The sequence below is a fragment of the Streptopelia decaocto genome, assembly GCF_964273445.1.
Source record: "Streptopelia decaocto genome assembly, chromosome: 3".
Taxonomy (NCBI): Eukaryota; Metazoa; Chordata; class Aves; order Columbiformes; family Columbidae; genus Streptopelia; species Streptopelia decaocto.
Genome location: NC_138656.1, coordinates 62051395 through 62064227, shown reverse-complemented (window position 1 = coordinate 62064227; position 12833 = coordinate 62051395). Strand labels below are relative to the sequence as shown.

Here is a 12833-nt window from a genome sequence, read left to right as displayed (position 1 = left end):
TGGTCATGCTTGGTCGTGGCCCTGACTAGAATTTCTCAGTGTGTCTTTTGTGTTAAACTAATTTCCAGGGTCACATGGAACTTCTAACTTCGGCAATGAATTGGTTATCTACCTCCACACTGTACTCATCTCATTAGCTGGCACTCACTGTTCCCTGGGCAAGACGTAGCAACATTTCCACGAGGCTCAGATTTCTTGTGTCCCCCGCTTCACAGCCAGAGTGACATTTCTCATGGGCCCTGCAGGCATCTTTCCCTGGTGAGAACAGTTCATACCCATTTGACCTTTCTGATATACAGACAAGGGTAACTCAAGACAAAGATGAGTGTCAAGTAAGTCCCCTTAGCTAATAACTGCCTTGAAACGCCTCTGCAAACACCCTTAGAGAGACGACGTGCTGTTCTGTGATGTGATGCAACACTGATTTGTTGCACCTACAAAATGTCCTCATAGTTGTGTGAAATTGAGTGTGAACAAGCAGTTGAATAGCAGTTCATCAAACATAATTAATCTAAAACCAAGCATCAGAAATAATTCTTTTATCTGGCCTAAGTGTTGACGATATAAATACAGAGCACCCTAGAATCAAAAAGTGACTAAACAGATTCTTGCTAGTCTGTGAATTCTTTTATAATGCAAAAATGGCTTTTATCTCTCACTGTCTGTTTCTGAGCATTCATCACTGTGCTGCCTGGATGCTTTGAAAAATGGCAATAAATATATTTAGCATATATTTAGTTCATTAAAAAATCCATCTACTTCAGGTAATTTGGAGACAAAAGAGAATCATGGACAAACACAATATTAATAAATGTCTGATGTGCAAATGTGGACTGTAACTAACCTTTTGACCAGAATCCCAAAAAAGGATGGGAAGAAAAAGGGCAAAGTAATTAAAAAAAAAAAAAAAAAAAGAATAGAACTCATGTTGCGTGATTTGCCCTATAAAGAGCACGCCGTTTCCCAGTGGTGCTACATAGGCTCTCCTTTATCCCCACAGAACATGATGCAGCATGGACTCATAATAAAGTGAGTGAATTTGTTCCAGAAATGGCCTAATGATGTGGTGGGAAAAGAGCAAGATCTTTTCTGCTCTTTGTCCAAAAGAGGCTGATTTGATTTGTTACAAACAGACACATCACCGGCAGAGCTTTCACCTTAACCAGCAGGATAGGCAGACATTGCATGGAGTATGAGAATTTGCATTGAATATATGGTGGTGCGGGGGCTACAGTGCTCTGTTCCAGGCTCCCGGGCACTGCCTGGCCACAGTAGCCACAAATCACAACTTTGCATCCCAACACAAGACTTTTTAACCACAATAGATCTTCTGCAGATTCCAACAATCTCTTGATTCTCTGACCCTTACATTTTCTATAAATTTTCAATTTTAACTGAACATTGTGTATTTAAAGGCACGGAAATGTCTTGAAAGCACTTATCTTCATTTTGAAATACCCGTATCTCTCCTGGACCTGGCCTTCACTTGCTACACAAATGCATCTGTCAGTGTAAATTGCCTCAACATAGCTTTATCATACATGATTTTAACATGCTGGAGCTGAGACCATGTCCTTTCCCAGTTGCCGTTGGAGAGCATTTGTGCTCTTAGCCAAAAAAGGGGTCAGAAAACAAACACGAGCCTCAAAGACTTCTCAGATTAGCCTGGCAAACACACCTCAGTTTCTGTAGCCCTCAATGAAGTAGATGTTGTTATCATTAACGTCACATCAGGCCAACTCAAACGATCAGGAACCCACTTACTGCCACGCCAACAGGAAAGCGGCTTTCAACAGGAGGCCAAGCCTGAACATGTGCCCCTGCCTTGAAGGTTATTGAATGTGTGTTTGAAACACCCAAGTAAGAGCTCAAGTAACATTTTCTTTTCAAGGCTGCACTTCTGGTTATGAACCTATGACACCGAAAGCAGAATCCAACCCCCTCCTGCAAGGAAGGGAATAATGCTTCAACAACACGGTCAAGCTCGCTGCGCTGGCAATGAATGCTTATCTCACGCTGCTCTCCCAGTGAGTAATGTTTAAAATAAACAAATACTGCAGGGGAGTTTCTCTTAGTGCAATTGTTGGGTTGTACTCTCATGGCAAGTTTTTTATCATAATAGTGCAGCAGGAGTACAGGGTGTTTGCAGGCAAGTTTGAGCCAAGGTACAAAAGCACATGAAGTCTGTTAATAAATAACAGACTCTACGCATGTGGTTTTGCAGTGTGGCTTAAGAATCAACACCTTCAAAGAACAATAATAAGCAAGTGCTATTGAAACAAAACAAAAAACAATGAAGAGATTTAATTGCTAGTTCCTGGGAATGGCAGACATGTTCTCTGGAGAGACTGGGAACCCTACAGGTGTGACAGCAGCTGCAGCAGCACGTCAGTTGTACAGGGACGCAGCTTTGTGTTCTTCCCCTTGTGCTGTTCAGCACAGGTAGTGGTGATGATACTACGGTTTGGTAATGAAGCACAATGCCTTGAATTTCTTTTGTATATTGAATTACTTTCCTGTATCTGAAGATTGTTATATAGCCAAGGGGCCAGATTCTCAGCTGGTCTCAGGCATGTTGGCTTTTCATGGATTTGATTGAGCCATCCCGTACAGAGGTCTAGAGCTCATCATTATCTTGGGTTTATGAGTTAGCAGCAGCAAACACCTCATCTTAACATTCCAAATGTAAGGACACAATAGACTAGGAACAGGAAAGATAGCCAGGGGGCACATATTTTTGCTGTACAAAGCTCATATCAGTTCTTAACTTCACTGAAGAGGAACACATTATTTCACTGAAGTGAAGCAAGATTAGGCCACTGACTACAAAGTGAAGGACCTATTGCTAAGAAGTACACCCCAGGCCTACCGGGACAGTCTGTGACAATACCAGCACATATCATCAGAAAACACTGCTTTGCCCAGCTTGGGAACTGCCTGATGCCAAGCTGGGCATGTCATCCCGGTACTTAATCCACCCATAAGTAAATAATTGCAAAGAGTTAGAAAAATTAAATACTTACTTGGTCCAAGGCCTATGGAAAATGCAGCAACATAAACAAGCAGGCTGGCCAGCGAGAGCCATTTCAGGACAATGGGAACCTCCCCACTTTCCATGTGAGACCCTGTTGTGCTTTTGCCTCCTGCCAAGGCAGTCCTGTTCAGTTCTCCTGTCCTGGCAACATCTGGGCTTCTCTGCATGTCAAATGACAGTCTTTCAAAGAGGTCCTTGAGACTCCCATTGGTCACACCAGTGAGGTTTCCTGGTCTTTGGAGAACTAAATCCTCTGGTGATTGGCTTCTACAGACATTGGTGAAATTCACATGTATGTTACGGTTCACTAAGCCCATAGTGACCAACGATACTGCCATAACAGAAGAGCCAATACACAGAAAAGTTTTGCTTCCAACCTGATCCACAAAAACCGTGGCTGGGACTGTGCTGACCACTTTAACCACTCCAACTCCAGTAGAAGCCAAGCTGGCAGCTTCGTTGCTCTGGAACCCAACTGACTTCAAAACAGTTGATGCATAAAATAAAATGTTGGGTTGCCCAGTTGTTTGCACAAAAAAAACTAGAGTGAGTCCTACCAACATTCGGGCCCTCATGTTGTTTTTTGAACTAAACAAGTCCAAGAAACTATACTGATGTTCATCTTTCAGGGAAGACTTGATCACAGTAAGTTCTCTCGTAGCGTCTGATGTTTCCCGTAGCCTCTCCAGTACTTTCCTTGCAGCTTCATCATTATTTTTCATGACAAGAAACCGAGGACTTGGTGGAAGGAAATACATGGCAATAGCTTGCAAGGCACCCAATGGAATCACAAGGCCAAACATGTACTTCCAGCCATGAGATACGCTGGCAAATGCATAATTTGAAATATAGGCAAAGAGAATGCCTATCACAATCATGAGTTCATTTAATGATACGAGGAGGCCTCTTCTGTGCTGTGGGGCAATCTCAGCAATATACACACATGTTGCAATTGATGATAAGGATATGGAAATACCTATGGCAATCCGTCCCACAATAAGTACCCCATATGATTCACAGGGCAGTAAAATCAGACTCCCCAACACAAGCAAAGAAGATGCAATAATAATAGCAAGTCTCCTTCCAAATCGGTCTATCACGAATCCACCAGTAAGAGATGCAAATAAGGCCCCAAAGAGCAGGGAACTTACAATGATTTCCTGCTCTTTGCAAGAGAGTGCTAATATGCTGCTCATCTGAAGAAGAGCTCCAGAGATAAGGCCCAACTCGTAACCCATCAGAAGTCCACTTACAGCAGCAACAGCAGAAGACAGAAAAGCAAATGTTCCACAGCCTGAAATAATAGAAAAAACACAAAAACTTGAAAGTGTGACTTCTGCAACATTCTGAATACTAATCATAACTTTATTTGATATACCAGCCCCCCAAATCTTTTTGTAAAAGGGGAAAGCAGTTAGGTGCATACAACCCCAGCAGCAGTAGTGACATAAAAAGTCATTTTTGAAAAGAAAAAAAAAAATATAAGAGCCTCTTTAATTTTAATGCTTTTCGGTTCCTTATCTTCCCAATCAGAATTTAATAAAGTTTTGATCAGGCTCTAAAGAATTAAACTTTCTGTTTCAGAATATCATTGCAAAAGGCAACACTGACAATACAATCTTCTAGTAAGAAAGCAATTTTTGCTTTGAGAGGTTCTCAGTGTTTTTCCTGTACATAATTGAGGAATTCTTGTCCACCCAACATGGACAAGAAAAGCAGTAATTTCCCAGCCAAATTGCTTCAACCTTGACTTGAATAAGTAACAAGTTAAGTTACTCGCCACTTACTGATTCCTTTGCTTCATCTGAACATGCCATGAAGGCTGCTGGTACCAGTGTTTTTATTTTGCTAAATGGAAACTTATCCACTGAGCACCATGCTGACCCAGATAGCTGGGATACTCAAAGAAACCAATCTTTGAGGTACAAATTCATGAACTTTCTGAACTTTGTTCATCACTAATCTCAGATCCTTCAGAATATCAGGATCAAATATTTTGCATAGTTTATGACAGCCAGAATGTCAGGAATAAAAACCAGATGGTGAAAACATAAACTAAATGGAGATTATAGGCCTTTGAACATCCACTTTAAAACAAACTCATTTTATACAACTGCGACTCATTGTTTATTGTTACAAGATAGATTTAACTGATCGTATTTTACTAACTGTGAAGCCTTTTGCACCCTAAACCTTAAGGAATATATCAGTTTGTTATTGTTGGTCTTGTTCTTTCTCCCAGCATGATTTTCCTCTCATCATGATGTTGGCTGCCACACAACTAGGAAAAGAGTAAATTGACTTCTGATTTTCCAGTTAGTTGGAGAGATAGGACGTGTCTGAGGAGAACTAGCTTTTGCAGCATAACAGAGTCCATATTTCAGTTAATTCTCCTGCAACAAGCACTTTCCAGCTTGGCTGGGAAGTGGTATATGGTCTAATTGAAAATAATACATAGACTTTGTTTATTTTCAGTTTATTTTTCTATGGTGTTAAGGCTCTGATCATGCTGACTGCCTGAAGTTCCTTGCCAATAATTTTGAGCACATTGGTGAGGACCAGTCCCATTTGACAGAGAGTATTACATTTCTAGAGCAAATGGTGAAAAGAGAGGAAGAGTGCCACCTTAGCAGTATGTCTGCACTACTAAAATAAACAGTGCCAGAGGCCTGGACCTTGGCATGAGGCCACGTATCCTGCAAAATGGCTGGCATGTCCCTGGCACGGTTGTGCCCCACACCACCTCATGCTGTCCTAACAGTTCCTGGAGGCAGCTTGGCTCACAGTGCAAGCCCAACATCACAGCCTGAAGCCACTACGCAGGAGGACGGGTTATTTTGGAGGGTAGCAAGCGTAGTATAGCTGTGTGAATATAAGCTGCGCCTCCAGGGTCAGGGGAGATGTGTAAGTCCATTAAGTCTCTTAAGTATCTTCTGTTACCTCCCATACTTGGCTCTGGGTTTGCTCCCTATGAGCCAAGCAGAAGGCAAGTGGCAGCAGCCCCAAGCAACTGAGTGCACCACATGTGCCTCAGCCCCCTCTGCCCCTGGGCTCAGGGGGCTGGCAAACCAGAGACAGGCAAAAAACACATGGTTTGGTTATGATGATAAGTGCATGGGGGAAATGGGAGTATAGTGAGAAGTCTTTCAAAAGGTGGGGGTGGATGGTAGATTTATTGCAATGGAGGTGGGACAGCTTGAAGAAAATGTCAGAAAAAAATTGAAAAATGCTCCGGTGACGGATCATTTATATATATATATATATATATATATAGTTATTGTCCATGTCTGTATTGCACCTAAAGCTTTTTCTTCCTTTATGGCTTCAGTATCCAAGATCATTGCACTTATTTTAGACAGAGCGTGGGTTAGGGCAAGGTCCCGCTGTACTTCCTTCCCACACTGAACAGCACTTTGTTGGAGGTACTACTCCCTCCAGTGAAGCTGCTTTGTGCTATGTGCTCCATCCTCCAATGCATGCATGCAACTTAAGTTTATCATTGCAAAACTTAATTTCTCCCTCTCCTTTATACTTTCAACTTGCCTGCTTCCTCATTATTACTAGATCTGGAAAATATAGCCTGCCAATGAAACCTGGCTGGAAATCAGGGCTGATAACAACAGTGTTGTGCTGAATGAATGGGCTTGAGTATTAGAAGCTACACTGCTAATTTGATCACAGTGCTCTTTCCAAACTACTGCTCAGTGCTGATATTCACGCTTTCTTGGATATCTCAGTATTTTATGTTATTGGGCTATTTAGATTTAACCTAATATTTTTCTTTAATTTATATATTATGAAGCCAAAAGACACCATTGCGGTCATCCAGTCTGACTATCATGAACAGCACAACATAACCCTTCAGACATGTTTAAATGACATTTTACTTTAACTAGGCCATTTAAAACATTCATCTTTGATTTTAAAATTGCTAGTGGTTGAAAGCAAATTGCTTTAATCATAAATTGTCCCAATGGTTAATTGCTTTCACTGTAAATTATTTGTACATTATTTGTAGACTTATTTTCTGCAGCTTTGGCTTCCAGCTGCCAGATCACAGTCTCCATTTGCCTGCGCTCAGCTGTGTTCACTAACTACAAAATTATAACCTGTCATCGAGTCATCCTACAGACCTCTCCTTGATAAACTACATAGCCTGTGAGGCTTTACAAGTTTACCAGTCCTTTAAGTATTCAAAGCCCCATTCTCTGAACTCTTTCCAGATTATCAGTTTCTTCAATAAATTGTGAGCTAAACCCAGCACTCCTGCAGTGGTTGCACAAAGCTGATAGGAACTTGACATAATTGTCCTGCTTCTGGTGAACATTTGCCTCTCTACTCATCGAGGAATTGTCACTGCAGTGTACAAGAGCTCATCTGCTACTGTTTTTTCTCCAGGACAACCAACTTCTTTTCTGACTGGATTTTTTCCAAGGCACTGCCTTTCCTTTAAATATGGCCTGCCTTCTTGCATCCTAGCTAGGAATGCAAATCAGTTTGTGCTGGGATTTATTAAAACATATAGGATGGGATCAACTTACCTAACTGTGAGACATCTACAGCATCTCCAAATTTCTTCTGTAACCACTTGCAAAAAATAGGCACTTCTAGATGTCTGAAGTAGGTCAGATGCCTATTTCTCTCCATTGCCTATAAAAGGAATCTGTGTGGCTTGCTCAGATGCAGATGTCTAAAGTTAGCTGAGGGGAACCTCAGACAGCACATTCACTCGCAGTCAGCAGGCCAAACCATCTGAATTGCATTCAACCAGCGACATATCCCATTTATTAATCACCTGTCACCTTTATCACCTGCAAATAGTCCATTATTATCTTCTTCCAAGCAATTGAGAAAAAATGTTAAGTAACAGAGGAACAAAACCTTGAGCTTAAGACTCTCCAGCAGAAACACAGTGGTGTAGGCAGTATCTCCAATTGATAATTTAAGATCTGGGTCCTACACAGCTTTTAGTTCTCTAAATGTGTGACTGTCAGTTTTGTCCTGGTTTCTGATTTAAAATGACAGTGCCAAGTCAAATACCTTTTATCAGCCTGTCATCAGCACTGTTCTTGCTCTCCTCAGCCTGTGGTCCTCAGATCAGAGCAATGGGGGTCATTATTTATTTTTAAACCAAGAGGCTGTACAAGCTGGGTGTGGAGCTTGAACACCTGCAAAGTTGCTAAGGAAGCACTCAAGACCATATATTTCTTGCACCTCCAAGTACAGTGGCTTGACTGATGTCTCAGTGTTTCTTTGGTTTGTTTTTACTGGGTCAACTGATATCCTTGTCCATGTGTCAAGTGATAGATGCCCGCAGTCTTACAGAAATAGTGGTGGACTGTAACTAAAGCAGACCCCTGAACAAAAAGCAGATTCTGATGAGGCAGAGTGAGATACATCATCTTTCTGCATTATCAACAGCAAACTCAGCAGTTAACTTGGTGTCACTTGTGCCTAACAGGCACTATTCTTCTAAGCAACATCTCTATATCACTATGAGGTTTTGTTGTAACTGAGGTACCTTAGACTTGCCTGCTTAGAACTGCCTGCCGAGTTAAACCCTGAAATCTCTGCTTCGTTTTCCTTCATGGTCTTTCTCCAGACAAAATTCCTTCTGACTTCAGCATATGTTTTGCTTTAACATTTCCAGATAGAGCATGTTGCAGTAGTTCTGCTCACAAACCTTTTAAGTGTCACTTTTAATGATTTTGCTGGCAGTTCTTAGGCATTCCTGTTGGTTTGTTTTTTTTTTTTTAAATTTTTTTAATTTTTTTTTTTACAAAAAAGGCTTCTTAGAGTGTATATTGCTCTTATTTTTATGACATGCCTTCAAAATACATGGCAGTGTGCAGCCTAGGGCAGTAAAATAACTTAATTATGACTTCCAGAGAAATTTATCCTTCTGCCTTCAACAAACACCATGGTTAACGAGTGTGTGGCTGGTATGCAGCAAGTGATTGGAAACTCTATTCTCTAGTTTTCCAATGTAAACAAAATGTTTTCTCACAACTGTTAGTCAAGTCAAAAGCAGCACTACTTGGCAAACAAACTTATATTTAAGAACATTTGCTGGAAATGTTCATGCTTTGTTCCTGAAAAAGAGACCAAGTGCAGTTGCTGTATAGCACAGTGTCCTGCTGATGAGACTGGATGGGGCCAAGTTAGTAAGGGTGTGCCTCTTCACTTATTTTCAAGTACACATTTGAGAAAATACAGTCCTTCCAAAGGACTGTGCATGTATTTTATTGGCATTACAGACAAATAGTCTGTGTCAGGGAAGATCTGCAAGCAGTCAGAGCTGGGAAACACCACTCTTCCCTCACTTCATGTGCAAGAGAGCTGTAAGAAAGGTGCCCAGGATCCCCTTCCAGCTCACCTTGGCAGTACCATGCTCCACATTAGTCCAGACACTGAGATTTCTGTGACGTAGTTCTTCTTTCCTTTCTCCTAAGAGAACATGCGGTATGCATACAGAAAACTAGTGGGATGGAATGGGGAGGGAGATTACTCCTTTGTGTGAATATCTATTTTAATAGGAGGGGATACAATAGTTTCTTCCACAATGGTGCTTTCTTCCATTGACTTTGATTTAATTTGAGGTGAGAAATGTCTCAGTTAGGAAGGGAACGAAAGGATTTACATGGGAAGTCGAATATATACTGTTTAAATCCTTGGGGATTCTTTGATCTATTTAGACATTTGGAAGGTGAAATCAGGCCCTGTCAACCCTTGGTTAATAAGGGCAGGTTACAAAATCACAATGAGTTGAGTGAATTGCATAGATATGAATCTGCAATGTGGAATCTCCCTTTTTCAATAAAACAAGGCATCTACTTTTATCCATGGTAAATCTTAAAACTACAGCATCTGTATCTGAAAATTTTAAGCTATCTTTAACAAAATATTTCTTCTCCGAGTGCTCCTGACACACAAGAAGTTTGCCTTTACAGGGAAATAGCATTTAAATTTTCTGAAATTGTCTTTAGAGGAGCATTTTGCTGAAGTGTATAGTGTGTGGATCACATAGTTTTGCAGGAAAAATATTTAATTGCACTTGTTGAAAATTGCTGCATAATTGAATCATGGGTTTGTAAAAGGCAATTGTCCTCTTTTCATTCCATCATGATCTTTAGATCCAGTAGCTGCTCAATAGGTGCATTTCTCCTACAAGCTAAGACACATCTATCCATCTGTCCATTTACAAGTGTGTCCATTACAAGCTATCTCTGACATGGGATCTAAAGCAGTTACCCAACAAGACCTTGAGGGATGAAACACATGGCGGCTGTGGGTCAAAGTTGTGTTGCAAGCAGAGCTGGAAAATCTTATAAAATGTTGAATTCACCCAAAAATAGTGCCAGGGCCATGTGGGATCATGATTATTTGACAAGTGTGACTCCTCCCACTCAAATGTGAAAGACAAAACCAAAATAAATATTTTTTTTAAATTGAACTAAAAAGCAAGGCAGAAGGAAGTTAATGTATCACACATTTTCACACACCTAAATTCCTGCAATGATGGAAAGCATTGCATACTTCATACAGCTTAATCCTGATGAATGTATGGTGTGAATAATATTCAGATTTTATGAACAAAATCCCTCTGACACTGATTGAGAGACAGTGAATGCAGATCCTGGACAGACCCACCCTGGCTATCTCTCCATCTCTTAGTGTCCTGCCATGTATTTTCATTATGTCAACAGGCAGCCTGGTCCTTCATTACTTTAAATAGGATTTTGGGTTTGTTTTGTTACTTTTCAGTAAGAATCAACAAGTTATTTTAATTCCTAGCTAGGCAATTATAAATTCCTCAGGTTACTGCTTTAATTTCTGAGGGTAAGGCCAAGTATGTAATTTGCATGTACTCTTCTAACCATAGCCCTTGTGCTGCACTAACTTTGCTGTTTGTTGTAACTGCTGTGCTTCCCTTTAAAAATGCTACCCTATAATCATCTGCATTGCTTCCCCCATACACTAAGGTAATGTTAAATATGTCTGCACACCAACTGGCTTTCTGTTCTTGATTAACCTCTGTTTCTTCTGCTTCCAGGTATCAGTAGATGTTGCTGGACTGATTGCTATTACGCTCCAACAAAGCATGTGTGCCTGTGGTACCTGAACATACATGGGTTAGTCAGTTCATTCATTTATAAGTGCACAAAACCTGCTCAGGACATATAGTCATTTCAGGCTTCCAGTCATGCTTTCCTGTTTGGGTGAAGCTGTCTTGTGAGTGAGAAATGTCACAATCATGGGTCATTTTCCCCTCGATCTGATCATCAGTGGAAGAGACTCAAGATGCAAAACTATTCTGTAACTTAGAAAAACTGGGCAGGACAGCAAAGGTGATGAGCTATAAAATTCAGCTTCAGCATTCAAATATCTTTGCATAAGAAATTAAACAGTTGATTTTTCAGGGTGCCAGCACAGGAAACCTGTTTCTTCCTGGAGTGCCAGGGAAGAAAATACAGAAGGGAGTCCCTGTGTCCCCCCGTACTTTCCCCCTGCATGAGTGGGTGCCAGGCTTGCCTGGCCTCCCTCCACCTCAGTGAAAAGGGCTGAACTGCTCCTGAACACGCATGAACCGGAGCACTGTTCTTATCTTACACAGCAGCGGGTTCTCTGATTTTTCAGGTGACTGATCTTCAGAAAGGAAAGGGATTTACACAGCAGACAAGGTATGCACGAACAGTAGGACCGAGGCCTTTTGGGAAAAGTATCGCATAAACCTTCCTTCAAAATCCAAGCCAGCATTCCCCTTCTCTACTCACATTTTCCCCTCTCGTACTTTTTGAAATCGAGACAGCACACTGCCAGAGTCCCTGTGTTTTGCGAGGCTGTTCTCCCCCAGCCCCAAGCATGAGCTGCGGGGACACGCTGCTGCTCCCCAACAGCAGCATTCAGCTCCTGCCTCTTTACCTGCTGCAGCCGGGAGCTGGTGGAGGTGGCGGCGGCTGCTGCGGCGGCTGCCCCGGCTGCTCTCCTCATCCTCCCCTGCTCTCATCGTCCGGCTCTGCTGGCCGAGGTCCTCCGTGCTCTGCCCAGGTGCCATTGCCACCCTCTTTGCACCTTGGGGCAGGAGCACTTCACCGGGCAGCAGTCTTTCCCTGGCTGGCGAGGAAAGCGCAGGTTATTTTTCTCATTGCAACAAGTTGCTGAAGCTGGCTGAAACCAAATGCAAACCACAAAGTGGCTTGTGAAGAACTTTGTTGCTATTTCAGAAGGCTTTGCCCTTTGCGGTGACACAGGCTGTTGCTATTCTTGGGAGCCTATTGCAGGCGAGGGGAGGGCCGTCTGTCGGAAGTATTGCTTTTGCCTTTTAACAAATAGTTGCAGAATCAGACGTCCACGCACAGCTCGATGCACATTCCTTACTCAATAGCTTAAAGGGTTTCTCTCTCGCTGGCATTCTCTCTTCTCTCTGGTGTTCATATGCACAGGGTTTTTTTTGACAGAGAAGGCACTCAGAAGAGGAGAATTTGAAGCGTTTTTCTGCCAGCTAAAGTTAGGGCACTGATTACACACACATGGCATCACTTTGTTCTTGTAAATTATTTAAAAGTTGTGAGAAAGAGCAGAGAGGAGAAAAGCTATGCCCCCTTTGCAGTCTGTGACACTAGGAGTCGGGATTTTTCACAGCATAGATGCACTTACTGTTTTACAAGCAAATGAAAGGGAAGCCACCACCTCTCCTGTGGGAATTATTTGTGGGAAAACTGAGACTGTGTCAGTTATATGCAGTCAAAGGCTTGATTTTGAGAGCTAGGAGTCACTCCATCCCTGCTACCTTTGGTGG

At 41.9% G+C, this 12833-nt stretch overlaps 1 protein-coding gene across 2 annotated transcripts in view; it reads right to left on the bottom strand.

Annotated features, from left to right (window-relative positions):
* The window catches only part of SLC2A12 (solute carrier family 2 member 12), a 29877-nt gene extending 17629 nt beyond the window's left edge, over window positions 1–12248 (bottom strand). For both annotated transcript variants that reach the window (XM_082048883.1, XM_082048884.1), the window contains exons 1-2: window positions 11957–12248; window positions 3024–4328 (exon numbers count right to left, since the gene is read on the bottom strand). In XM_082048883.1, the coding sequence (XP_081905009.1) occupies window positions 3024–4328; window positions 11957–12089 (1438 nt within the window). In that variant the 5' untranslated portion in view covers window positions 12090–12248. The remainder of the gene's footprint in view (window positions 1–3023; window positions 4329–11956) is intronic.
* Between the last annotated feature and the right edge of the window lie 585 nt (window positions 12249–12833).